The sequence below is a fragment of the Ruditapes philippinarum genome, unplaced genomic scaffold (genome assembly GCF_026571515.1).
Source record: "Ruditapes philippinarum isolate M1 unplaced genomic scaffold, ASM2657151v2 ctg4925_1_1_1_1, whole genome shotgun sequence".
Taxonomy (NCBI): domain Eukaryota; kingdom Metazoa; phylum Mollusca; class Bivalvia; order Venerida; family Veneridae; genus Ruditapes; species Ruditapes philippinarum.
This window is the reverse complement of record NW_026855087.1, coordinates 6192-19884: the sequence shown is the minus strand read 5'-3', so window position 1 is coordinate 19884 and position 13693 is coordinate 6192. Positions and strand designations below refer to the sequence as shown.

At 30.7% G+C, this 13693-nt stretch overlaps 1 protein-coding gene across 1 annotated transcript in view; it reads left to right on the top strand.

The window, feature by feature from the left end:
* LOC132742058 (sortilin-like) overlaps nt 1–13204 on the top strand; it is a 43984-nt gene extending 30780 nt beyond the window's left edge. The window contains exons 14-23 of the mRNA XM_060730344.1: nt 905–1027; nt 1978–2095; nt 3296–3370; nt 4136–4252; nt 4984–5113; nt 5607–5731; nt 6707–6833; nt 7501–7608; nt 8170–12627; nt 12862–13204. Of these exons, the coding sequence (XP_060586327.1) occupies nt 905–1027; nt 1978–2095; nt 3296–3370; nt 4136–4252; nt 4984–5113; nt 5607–5731; nt 6707–6833; nt 7501–7608; nt 8170–8184 (938 nt within the window). The 3' untranslated portion in view covers nt 8185–12627; nt 12862–13204. The remainder of the gene's footprint in view (nt 1–904; nt 1028–1977; nt 2096–3295; nt 3371–4135; nt 4253–4983; nt 5114–5606; nt 5732–6706; nt 6834–7500; nt 7609–8169; nt 12628–12861) is intronic.
* Nucleotides 13205–13693: the final 489 nt, after the last annotated feature.

The window sequence follows — 13693 nt, the reverse complement described above, 5'->3', positions numbered from 1 at the left end:
TTAATCCAGTTTACTCAGGTCATTATGTTCATTACACCTCAATTTATTAACACACCGATAGCATCATGCTTACCATATTTGGCAGTAGGGAGTAGACACTATGTCACTTGTTAGTATACATGTAAACCAGTAATTGAGGCAGAGACTACTGGATTATAATTGGACTTAATTATTTTGCCCCTCTGGGTGTTAAAACAGGTATTATTTATCTGATTAACGGACAATTAAAAGGTGTAAAGGTCATTTTAATCAGACAAAGCAATACATTGGGACCAGAAAATATGGGTCGCTTGTCACATATGACAGGGAGACATATAATTCAGACCATTTATGTAGGAAAATATGTTGGGAGGACTGAAACAAGGTCGGATAAGACAGGGAGTCGTTGAAGTCAGGGGGTCGCTAAGGCAGTCTTGACTGTAGTTTATGTTGTTTTGTTTCACCAAAACACAATGTTTTAAGGTGATCATTTAAGGACAAATAGTTGTCTGTTGTCCATCATTTCTCATCCCACTTTTGTTTTGATAACACTATAGTAATGTATGATAATGATATTTAGTCAAATCTGTGTGTAAACTTTAAATAAAGGCAGGTTGTTTTTCTAAATAGTTAGTTCAAATGTAAAAATGAATACTGAGCTGAAGTGACAATGGTCTTTATATATAACAGTTGTTCAGGAACATCCATTGCTTTGCTGAGGTGCACATTCGGATGAATAGATGAGACTTTTGGGTATTTACACTGCAATAAAGGTTGAATATTGGTTATCTATGTCCAGAACCGTAAGGTTGTGACTTAAAACCTAAACCCCATAATTACTGTGAGAGTATTTCATTTAACAGTTATAAATAATTAATAGAACATATAATAGTAAGAAGTTGACTATATAATTTTGTATCTACAGGTTTAGTGACAGAACCAGAGGGGAAAAGTGCTGTGGTTATGCTATGGGGATATGTGCAGGAAACAAAGAAATGGGTTGTAAATGTGGTTGATTTTGAGAAAGTCATTGACAGAAAATGTGAAGGTATGTATTTCATTATGTTCAAGTTTAAAAAATTAGATAAAACATGAAGATGTCATTCCATTGAGGAAATTTAGATAACTTGAATGTCTTGTACTGAGGTAATGTGTCATACCTATGACCAAGGCAGGATCATTTATCACTCTTAGTGGTCAAATTGCTATAGTTAAAGATAACTCTATAGAAATGTAAACCCTTTTATGCCCCCACTCTGGGAGGCCGTGGGCTTTTAGATTGAATCTTGTCTGTCCAGCAATGAGTTCCATGTTGTGTCGCATGAAACTCTTGAAGTGCTTGAACTAGAGTCAAAACATTTTATTGGATTTTCGATCATCATGTGGAGTTGTGAACCTGGCGGTTTGCTTGAACATTTATTCATTATTTGTAGAGCAAATGCCCTTGACGTAGTAAAAAATTTGCAATTTTTAGCGTGTGTCTCGAGTAACTCAAAAAATATTTGACCAATATTAATCAAGTTTTACAGGAATGTTGGTCAGCATGTGTAGTTGTGCACCTGTGGGTTTGCTTGTTTTTATTTTCTTTTAAGCATACAATGTACTTAGAATATAAAATTGAGATCAGAAATTCTTGCAGGTCAATATCTTGAAAAATCAAGATGTCATCATTGTAAAATTGGATGTCATTTTTATGCCCCAGCCACTTAGGGGTAGGGGGAGTTATGTAGAATTTCCTTAACCTGTTCATATTTCATAATGTCCTGCTGTATATCACTGACAAAACAGTGGAATGTGGGGGCATCTGTGTCTTAGGGACCGTTTCTAGTTAGACAATGTATTTTGCAATAACTAGGACTGTATTCACTATGTTTTAGGTTAGATTTAAATGTCAACATTTGATCTGTTGTGGTCTTCCTGTTTATTGTTAGGAGAGAAGTGATTTATACGTAAATATTGCATGATAACAGTATATAATATTTTTTGTTACTTCATCAGATAATGATTATGAACCGTGGAAGGCTCACTCTGCCTTGAGAGTTAAAGGGATACCTGAAGATCAGGGATGCCTGCTTGGTATAAAAGAGACTTTCCTTCGGTTAAAGAAAGATTCATGGTAAGTAGTTTTGTAAAATTATTTTTATTTGGATCTGGAATTGCTTGCTTAGTTCAGTAATGATAGTGTAAGATCAATCATCCAAGCATTCTGTTTCAACATGGTAATGACGTTGATGGCTCAAGGTCACCCTTGAAGGTGAAATTTCAGACAGTTATGTATGCCTTCATAAATACATTACCACTTGAAGGATTTTCTCAGTCATTGGTCAGTCATCAGCAAGGTGATGTGTAAACGCCAAGATCAAGGTCACACTAGAAAGTCAAATGTCAGACAACTTTTTGGATGCTCACTGCATCCTATATCCCTTAAAGGATTTTCTTCAAACTTGGCTCAAATGCTCACCTCGATAAGATTATATGCAGAACCCATGCCACTGCTTTGCTGGCTTAAGGTCACCAGTAAAAGTCAATTGCCTGCCAATTTTAATTTTTGTGTCAGCTCTATGAATTCGAAACTCCTTGATTGACATTTTGAAAACTTGCTTAAATGGTTTATTTCAAAAATAAGGATAAAATGGACCTATATAAAATCCTGTGACAGTTCTGTCAAATTTCAATGAAATCTAGATAAAGTTGACAGTGATGCTGCAGTACATTAGGTCAGTACTGGAAAGCTTTAAAAGTTATATTATTTTTCTTTTGAAAGTGGTGGTATAAGATATTTTGATAAGAATAATATGAATAAGACTGTCAGTTTATTCATCTATTTGTTTACAGGTGTTTGAATGGTTATTATTTACCTATTTGTTTACAGGTGTTTAAATGGTTATTATTTATCTATTTGTTTACAGGTGTTTGAATGGTTATTATTTATCTATTTGTTTACAGGTGTTTGAATGGTTATTATTTATCTATTTGTTTACAGGTGTTTGAATGGTTATTATTTATCTATTTGTTTACAGGTGTTTGAATGGTTATTATTTACCTATTTGTTTACAGGTGTTTGAATGGTTATTATTTATCTATTTGTTTACAGGTGTTTGAATGGTTATTATTTATCTATTTGTTTACAGGTGTTTGAATGGTTATTATTTACCTACTTGTTTACAGGTGTTTGAATGGTTATTATTTACCTATTTGTTTACAGGTGTTTGAATGGTTATTATTTATCTATTTGTTTACAGGTGTTTGAATGGTTATTATTTATCTATTTGTTTACAGGTGTTTGAATGGTTATTATTTATCTATTTGTTTACAGGTGTTTGAATGGTTATATCCATGAACAGAAAAGTAAGAGAGAATTTTGTACATGCACAAGAGAAGATTATGAATGGTAAGTGCATACTTCAGTAATACATTGAACATGGCATAATCTGAACTGATTCACATGATTTATGTCAGCCTTTGATGAGAGCAATAGCCAGATATGATACACATGTACTTAATGAGGGCTTTTATTACTGAGTATTTAAATTTCCATAAGAAAAGAAATTAACAAATACAATGATTATTTTCAAGAAGTTTTCATGTGGATATGACACAGTTATGTATAGTTATTAATTCCCTTCTCAATGTAATTACCTCTTTATTTATTTAAGTACTATATAAATTTGATATATCGAAGTTGAAGGGACTTCAGTAAAAACTTGGAGATGTTGGGACTTCAAAACCTGTATTGGTCTCAATATAATGACAAAGTTCCGAGCTGTTGAGGGTGTTAACGCAACCAGTGCATATTAAAGATATCATGTGCGATCATCTCACAACGCTGGATCTCTGAAAATCCAAAACCAAACTTATTTGTAGTGTTATTTTCATATACAACTGTGGCAATTAGAATGTCTACAATGTAAGCATATTCACACACATAGGAAAGTAACGAAGGCTGTTTGGACACACTTTTGTGTAAATAGCACCTGTAAAGGGCAAATGCCAGACAATTTAGCACCATATAAGTTGATCTGCAATCATCATTGCATAGGTGTAAAAATATCTTGTGATCTAAAGTGTTGTTATGGTTGTTAGTCTTCACTGGAAAGTGGCAAAATTATAAAAAAAAATTTATCTCAGTCCTGTATTACTTAATTATTTATTTCAGTGACTACGGCTACTTTAGACCAGGTAGCTCTGACAACTGTGTTAAAGAACCAGATTTCCAAGGACCTGAGATTGATATATGCATGCATGGGCATGATGAAAAACTTGTGTCAGAAGGGTAAAACATAATTATCATTATCCTTTGTTAATTATTTCAATTCTGGTGCTGTCAATATTTTTATTATACATACACGAATGAAATATGAAATAATTTAAATGTATTCAGGCCACTCATGGCCTAGACACTTAGTTTTGTTTAAGGTGAGAAAGTTTTAGCACATGTATACAAAAAACAAACAAAAATATTATTTTCCTGATTGTTTGATTTCAGTATATTTTCCATAAAATAAGTTTAAATTGTATACAGTTCTCAAATTAAAATTCATGACAATTAAAATAAATCTATATTAAATAAATGTTTTTATTTTTAAACTTTTTTTGTCTATTTTAAAATGTACAAATGTTGGGATATGCTTACTAAAGGTATTCGCTCATTGACTGGATGATTTACTGGTTCAATTACTTATAACAATCGTCTACCAATGGGGTACAAATGGTAGCATTTTAAAACCTCTGTAAATCATAGTGTCTGTAAATCATAGTGTCTGTAAATCATAGTGTCTGTAAATCATAGTGTTAGTTTTAATTAACTATGAGATGTTAAAATTGATGCAACTTCCAAGCTTTTATATACATGGGCATGTACAAAATGTAACTCACTTAAAAACGTCTGAGACAGTTGTTTATTTGATTTGATCTGATTTGATTTAAAATATTTACGGTATATTTTTTTGGCATTTAATATAATTGTTACCATGACACACTGGGATATGTCTTGTATATTTATAGGTACAGGAAAATACCTGGTGATAAGTGTAAGAATGGTTTCAAGCCAACATCTAAGATTATTGACCTGAATAAAGTTTGTGATGAGTATGGAAATAGCATTGTACAATTTGATGAACAACAAGAACAAGTGGTAAGTTAGATTTTGATGAGAAATACTCTAATCATACAGATATATTACAATCACTGAAATATTTCCTTTATTAGGCACTAGCCACTCTTTTATCATTGATTTTTTCATGCAAGGAAGCTGTCCAGCTAGAATAAGAAATGTTAGGGAATTCGTTTAGGTGCCTACCCATGTATGAAATCTATCTATTACAATGATGTAAATATTTCACCATAAAGGTGTCAGTCTGCACTAAAAACACATCTGTTATTAACTTGGGGACAATTTATGAAATTGCTTCAAATGTAAAAAAAAAAATTGTCACTCTTGTTTGATGAAATTGTCAACAATATTGAAAATAGTTTATTTTTGCAATGTTTACCGCAACCCTTGTACATGCATGAATGTTTTTAACAACTGATTCTTCTGTGAAAACATACTGATTTAAAAAAAAAACTGTATACTGTAATGAATATATTACCTGTACTTATAATCTAAATACCTAATATGATTGCAGGCTAGTCAAAATGGATTTGGTCGTGGCATAAAGATTCTAGCCATTATAATAGTGTCTGCAGTGTTGTTGCTAGCAGCAACCATGGGGGTATACTTTGTCAGAAAATTCATTCTTCTTAGAAGACAGTAAGTATTGTTTTATGCAGTATGAATTTGTGATTATACTAGTACACAAGATTTATATTTAGCCATTACCTTGCTAGCAGCAACAGATTTTACCCGTGCAACCAGTCTAGACCAGATTAGTCAGCACTTCTGATGGTCTGCACTATTCACTGTTCTGTCAGTACATATTTTGAAATTTTCCCTAAATAAGATAAATGGTTTCATCCAGCTTGAAAGATGAAAAAGTCTATTTAAGATATTTAGAATGGTAACGGTTGAACAGGGATAGTTACCTTCATGAGGTTGTTTATGGAAGCATAAGGTGCTAAGAATAAAGGGCGCGTAGGAGAGCTGGGTTTTACTTTCTATAAACATGTTTGATAACATACTGTTTGTCCCACCTGACACAAATTGTTTGATACAAGATGAAGGAAGTAATTTGTGTTATTACATAAAAGTATAGGTGAAAACCTGTATAGAATTCAGTATACAGTTATTTCATATGTGATTTGGGAACAGTCAAAATGTTGGCCCGAGGTGGAGGGGGTAGTGTTTTGAACTGATGCCCAAGGCCGTAGGCTGAGGGAAACAGTTCAAAACACTATCCCCGACACCGAGGGACAACTGTTTAACTGTTCCAAAATCACATATGAAATAACTGTTTTATTACCTGATCAATTAGCTGTTTTAACAGTACTTGCAGAAGAAAAAAAGAACAAGAAATAGTTTTGGAAAATTAGTCACAATAATTTAATAATACAAAACTTAATACTTTAACAGTTTATGTTTGCAAGTAACGTTTAAACTACTTAGCAAAGATTTCATGCAAGTGTCATTTGCTTTTAAGGCAATCATACTACCATATTTTTTGTTACACAAGCATTTTGAAAGTATACTTCTTTTTTTTAAATCAAACAATAATTTGCAGCAGATATATAGTATCATACACTTTTAAGTTCACTATATTTTAAAGTTTGATATATTATTAATATACAGTAAAACAGAGTACAGATATTCACTGCTGAACCAAGGAGAACAACAGAACCTGATGGATGATGATGATGAAGAGGAGGAAAATAAAGCTGTGTCATCTACTGTCAGATATGAAGATTCCGATGATGAGGTATAATCAATTAATGTTTCTCTGTCTTAAAAAAATCAGTTGGAATAATGCTGTATTGTTAAATTGTATTTGTGTGTTTTTGGGCGTTGTCGTTCTTTTAATACTCAGTTTCCATACCTTCTTATTACCTTCTTATTGAATGTACATGGCAGTCATGTCTGTTGGTTTAAATTTTCTTGACTTCCAGTCATTTGAATTTATTCACACAAAGTTACCTAGCTAGCTTACAGAACATTAGTGTTTTTACTAAGTTGCCACCTTGTGCCTGACATGAATAAACAAAGGGGCATTTAGGGTTACCCTGCACCACTGAAGATTGTACGGTGCAATATATTTGTTTGTCAAAGATCCCTAATGGTGTGACTGAATGAATTCTTAAAAAAAAAAATTGGTGTTTTAATCTTTTCTTATTGTTTTGTTCTTAAATGATAGAGAAAAGGCTTCTTTTATCTGTGATAACCTTGACTCTTGTGATCTCAAACTCCAGTCAAATGTAAAACTGTAAATTGTTTATATCAGCATTGACTTACCATAATTATCAAATTTAGCAGATGCCAGTTTTATTTAAACTAAAAATGAAATCAATGACCTATGACAAAACGATATTTATTCAAATAAAATTGATATCAGTTATATATCTAAATATTTGTTGATATTTTGACTTTAGGAGTTGAATACAACAGTGCGCCCAGCTAAACAAAATGGTGTAGTGAAAAAGACGTCTAAACCAAAGGACACCAATCCATTTGGATCTTACCATGATGACTCTGATGATGTAAGAACTTTTGATGTCTTTACTGCTATTATTTTCTCTACCTGTATATATATATATAGGGCATTAGATAGAAAGTTAATCTTTGTTGTATTTTGTTAGAAAAAAAAAGATGGAAAAGCCCCTGCAGTATTTGCATAGTATTACATTGACATATGCCTTTTTCATTTTACAATGATTTCTTTTAGCTTCATGTAGTTTATTTTTAATAATGCATTCTTTAAGTATCAAGGGTCACTTTGGAGTCTGTTTCCTGGTTGAACCAGTTCTAATGTTACATAGAAAAACATAACATATCTCCCCAGTAGAGGATGTAACCATAAATACTGGGTGCACAGATGGGCCAATTAACATGGAGACTATACTTATAATGTACAATATGACCTCTACAAGGTGTCAAGGGTTAAATAAAAGTAGATATGAATCTTGTCTCATTTTAATTTATTCAAAGTCATTTAAACAAGTGACTTCTTGAAGATTAAGGAAGTGAAGTATCTAGAAGAAAATTTAGATAAAAATGATTTTAGAATATTAAAATATTCAACATATTTTATCTATTTACAGGATATGCTGAGTTAATGTTGATAAAAGATGGTGTTTTTTGTAAAGAGACTTCATTACATTACCAGACGTTACACTGTATATACATGTATATACTAAATGTAACTGAACAGAAATCCTACTATAAGAGATGAACAGACATAGACACTGTGATACACTCTAACATTCAACTTCAAATCTACACCGTATTCTCATATTATAATATGATCTAGGGATCTGACTTCATCTTACTATTATTACCGTGTCACGACAAAACCAACATAATGTGTTTGCAACCAGCATGGATCCAGACCAGCCTGCACATCTGCGCAGTCTTATCAGGATCCATGCTGTTCACTATCAGTTTCTCTACTTGTAATAGAGTTGGTAAGCGAACAGTATGGATCCTGATCAGACTGGGCGGATGTGCAGGCTGGTCTGGATCCATGCTGGTCGCAAACACATGTTGGTTGTGTCATGGTGTGGCTCAAATTTAATTTTGTAGATGATATGTACATCATTCATTCAGTCACTGTAGGGGGAAGGCATCATTCAGTATATACACATATTATCAACTGTATGTTTTTTTCTCCTTTAAAATTATTGCTATAAAATAAGATCTGTAAAGAATACTATGAATTGATTACATCAACATGTTATAATATTATATTACATTAAAATTGCTAATACTTTGACCTTAACTATATATTTCTTGAAAAAATATGTTCCTGTTTATTTAGCATTATTTTCCCTAAATTAAAAATTCAATCTGATTTTTTTTCATGGCAACATGTTGAGTTAGATTAAACTTAAAATGGCATAGTATTTAAATGTTTTAACAACATTTTGCTTTGTTTTGTCAAATCTGCAATTTTTGCAAAAATGTTGAACATTTTATGTTATATATAACATGTACTTGAGTTGTAGAAAACATTGACATTTGGTTCTTATGCTTTCATAGCTTTTTTGTTTGTTGCTTTTTTGGTTTCATTTTTATTTTACACTAACAACATATCATTATGTACATGTATGTTTCCTGAATATTTATTTGGAATTTTGTTATGTATATAAATTTATTAATAATACACCACATTATGATACTTTACTTGTCTGCAAGTGTTATTTAAGTACTTATTTATTCTGATAAAACTGTTCTGATCTGCAGTCAGTGGGGATAAAGACAGGTGTTTTAAAGACAATATAATATAATAATGAGGGAAGTTGTATTATTATATATTAGCTACACCTATAATGGATTAAATAAAACAGAAGTAGACTGTCAACTTAGGGCAAAAAATGTAGTATTGACTAGAAAACTTTATCATATAAGTTCAAGCTGAGATGTGTATAAATTTTAGCATAATATTACAACTGTAATGTGTAACTCACATCACCAAAGATAACCAGCTTTAGGTAAACTTTATTCCTTTATTTTTCTTATGAGATGATACAAAATTGTAAGGAATGGTCAAAAATAAGACGGAGTTTTCTTATTAAATGATAATTTTGTTGTTTTGTAAGCATTTACTGCTAATTGTATATGAAATAGATAGTATGATGTATTTAGTGGAATAAAACCAGACTTACTGAAATGCCCAAGCTATGAACTATAGGCTTACAATATTTGTGTTGGAATTGCTGTACTGTTGAAATTTTCTGTGTTACAGTTGTATCAGAATAAACTGTTTGCTGTCTTAATTTATCGTGTACATGCAATGTATGCTTATATTTGCCTACAATGTAATTTACTAACCTACATATTCAAAATGTTTATTGTTTGTGTTGATATTATTTTAATTTCCTTATTTTTGTGCTGTAAATGAAACATTCTTTTTTCTGCTGTTGCTTTAGTCTTTTTTCCCTGTGATATATTGCTGCTCATTTTGGATTTTGGTATAAGCAAATTTGTTTCTTATTCATATAAATACTTTCTCTTCGGTTGGATGTAAAGTTTTGGATGAAATTTTGTTAGCAAAAGCTTGACAAAGTCTCCTCTGCAGCTAATTTCCACAGTGAAAATCTTCATCTAGTGTCCTTATGTTCCAAGTATTAAACATTCCTTTACTACTGAATCCAATCATAAACAGGCATTTCTTACAGCAGGATGTTAGATTGGATTACATTTACATGTATATTTGTCTAGATATTGTTTTAGTCTGAACATTGTTTTTACAGCTATCTTATAGATATATATCAATATCATTAACTCATTTAAACTTTACCATTCCCTAAAAAGGAGTTTTCTTTGTTGTAATTGAAGTTGGTAAACAAGTGTGTAAATGATTGTCAAGTTGGTTATGTGACAATTTTATCATTGAATTTCCTATCTTCTACAATTTCTGTCTATTTGATAATCTTCTAAGACATCTTTGTTTGGAAACATCTTTAATTGTTGTATTTTGTTTAAGATTCCCTACAGCTATAGCTTGATTGTATGCTTGTATAGATAGATACCTGACTTTACCTGCATTTCATTCATGCTGGTTTAAGTCCCTCTGGGGTTAGCAAGTTCTATCACACTGAGCTTAAGGTTTGTGATTACAAATATCTTCATTTGTCGGGATAAATCATATAGCTGCAGAGCTTAAAACCAGAATATTGTCTTCACAAAGTTTAACCTTTACTCTGTTATTCTCACCTTTATGACCTTGTAAAGACATTCATAGACATGTTTTATGTATATAGATTATTCATATAATTATATTTTCTTTTTATACATATATATATAACTTGCACACCATGGGTTATTCACATTTGAAATGTTGTCATTCATGTATTTTGTGTATTTAGTTCTATGCAACAAAAAAAAAAATGTTATTTTTTGTGTAAAATCTTTTAACTCTAAGCCAGCTGCACTTTACCCATGTAACCACTGGAAACCAAGATCAGTAGATCTGCACTTAAACTATTCAGACTGTACATATTTTGAAATTTTCCTTAAAAAATGATTAATTCAAGAAGATATTTAGCATTAAAAACTAAATAGACAAACTGAGTTTTATTTTTGGATTAGAAATAATAAAGAAGATACATGTACAAGCTTTTTTATTTGATCAATTGTTGCTATATATCTTTTTGAAGTGAGAGAAAATAATCTTTTGCTTGGTCAACACAAGTAAACAGACTTAAAATATATAATGATGTGAATAAACAAACATTTGTTTGTATTAAAATTTCAAGTCTTTTAAAGATGTATGTCTAATTTTGAAAACAAAAACAACAAAAGCTGTATTTTGTTTCATTGAGATATTTATGTACATTGTGTTTATTCAATACACTAATTTTAATAATATTTCAGTAATAAGGAAAATCTAAAAAAAAAATGTAGTCTTTTGAAATGATAATGATGAAATGAAGTACAACATTTTAATATACACATTACTTACAGTTTATATACTATACTATACAGTCTTACTTTAAATTATGCTGCTAAAAGATCTTTGAAATTGAAATATTTATATTTTATGTATCAGTTGCTTTGATGTTTTACATATCTAAATTACTTTGATTGCAAGGAATATTTTCTTTTCTTTGTCATCTAAAAAGCAATACCAGTAGATTTATTTGTGTTTTTTTTTCAAGTTGAGGGTGAATTTATTTGCTATAAATGTATAAAAGTGGGGTTTATGTTTTATCAAGTTTCTTGAACGTTGTAAGTTATTTTTCTGACATGTAGGATTAATCAGGGTGATGGTCCATGTAACAATTTTAGGTTTTTGGAGAGATTTTCCATGTGTTTATGATACAGTTCTAAAATATCAGTGTAGTTGCCCACCCTGTTTAATATTTACATGTATATTATTATTTGTTACATGTAAACATAGGGTTTAATGCTCATTAAGTGATGACTTATTTTATTTGGTTTTCTTGTTTGTTTTTTTGTTACTATGATTTGTTTTTATATTTTTTTGCCAATTTTGTTTTGGTATTGCTCTTTTTTGTAGAAGTGTGGTTAAAACATAACATTATATATTTAAAGTCAAATATTTCTGTTAACAGCTCATCTGGTAAAAGTGAAAAACAAGTGAGGGAAGAAATTACAAATTAAGTAAATTTCCATCGATGATCTTGAGAAATGGCTATGTCCTCTCAATAAAAGATTGAAAGTGATAATTCAGAAATTGGATCTGATTAAAATTCTTGGAAAAGGTTTTAGTAGTGAATGATGTCACTTACAAACAACTTACCAAGATGAGCTATTTAAGTATAGGTTAATGTTTATTAGTAAGCATTTACAAAATTAATTTGATGAAGATTCGACTGATTTAATTTTGTAAATGCTTACCAGTGAACACTCGCCAATTTAGTGATTGAAATTATTTTTGTAAACAGTTGATTTATTAAACAGATTAATAGTTTGCAGTTTAACATACCAAACACAGCTTTTGCTATTTTCTAACATTTTCTGCTAATTGAACAAGAATTTTATGCAACATTGGTTTTTGTAGCTAAATTTAATTTCTTCTGAAGTTTTTGAAACAGGTCAATGTGGTTTATCATCTTCTGAAGTTTTTAAAACAGATCAATGTGGTTTATCATCTTCTGAAGTTTTTGAAACAGATCAATGTGGTTTATCATCTTCTGAAGTTTTTAAAACAGATCAATGTGGTTTATCATCTTCTGAAGTTTTTGAAACAGATCAATGTGGTTTATCATCTTCTGAAGTTTTTGAAACAGATCAATGTGGTTTATCATCTTCTGAAGTTTTTGAAACAGATCAATGTGGTTTATCAGCATATTGTTAAGTGTGTTATATCTTGTTGGATTAGTTGTACCAGTAAAATACTTCAACTTTGTAACAGATGATCAGTAAAGAATCTGTATATTTTTATCTACATAAGTATGATTGATTCATGTATTTTACTGTTAATTTTTGTCTCTTGACAAACTTGAATCCTTATCAGAGCGTAGTCTCTTGTACTGTTGAAGGCCTATATTTAGAAATGATATAAAATAAAGTTACTGTTTTACTTTTGTAACTAAGTATATGAATCAAACAAAAAGTTTCTTTGTTATTTGTAATCTTTGAGCAGCCATTAATAAAAACTGTAAAACTAAATCTTTTGTTGATTTTTAATATTATGTAGACAATTTGTTACCACACAATTACTTTTGAAAAAGTACATCCATTAGAATCATATTTGACCTGTAAGTATATAATTATGATTTAAAGTATAGGTAAGTTTTAATTTTGGTTACAATCCACCAATATACAATGGTATATTGCCCCTTGCATGGTTGCCTCAACATATGGTTAATTAAAGAGACATTGTTCTCAATATCAACTTTTTTGTTTTGTTGGGTTTCAAGTTGCACCAACATACTTTCCAGCTTTACTGTTGGTGGACGACCTAGGGTGCCCCCTCGGTGTTATTTTAGGAACAAGCATCTGATGTCTGAATAAAACCAACAACATTCTGTTTTAACAGGTGGTCAACAAGTTAGATATTACAATCAGAAATATTTGAACTAATCTATTTAGTACACAGACATGAGCTTATACAATCAGTTACTTGTTCTAATTTAGTCATTGTAAATATTTCTGGAA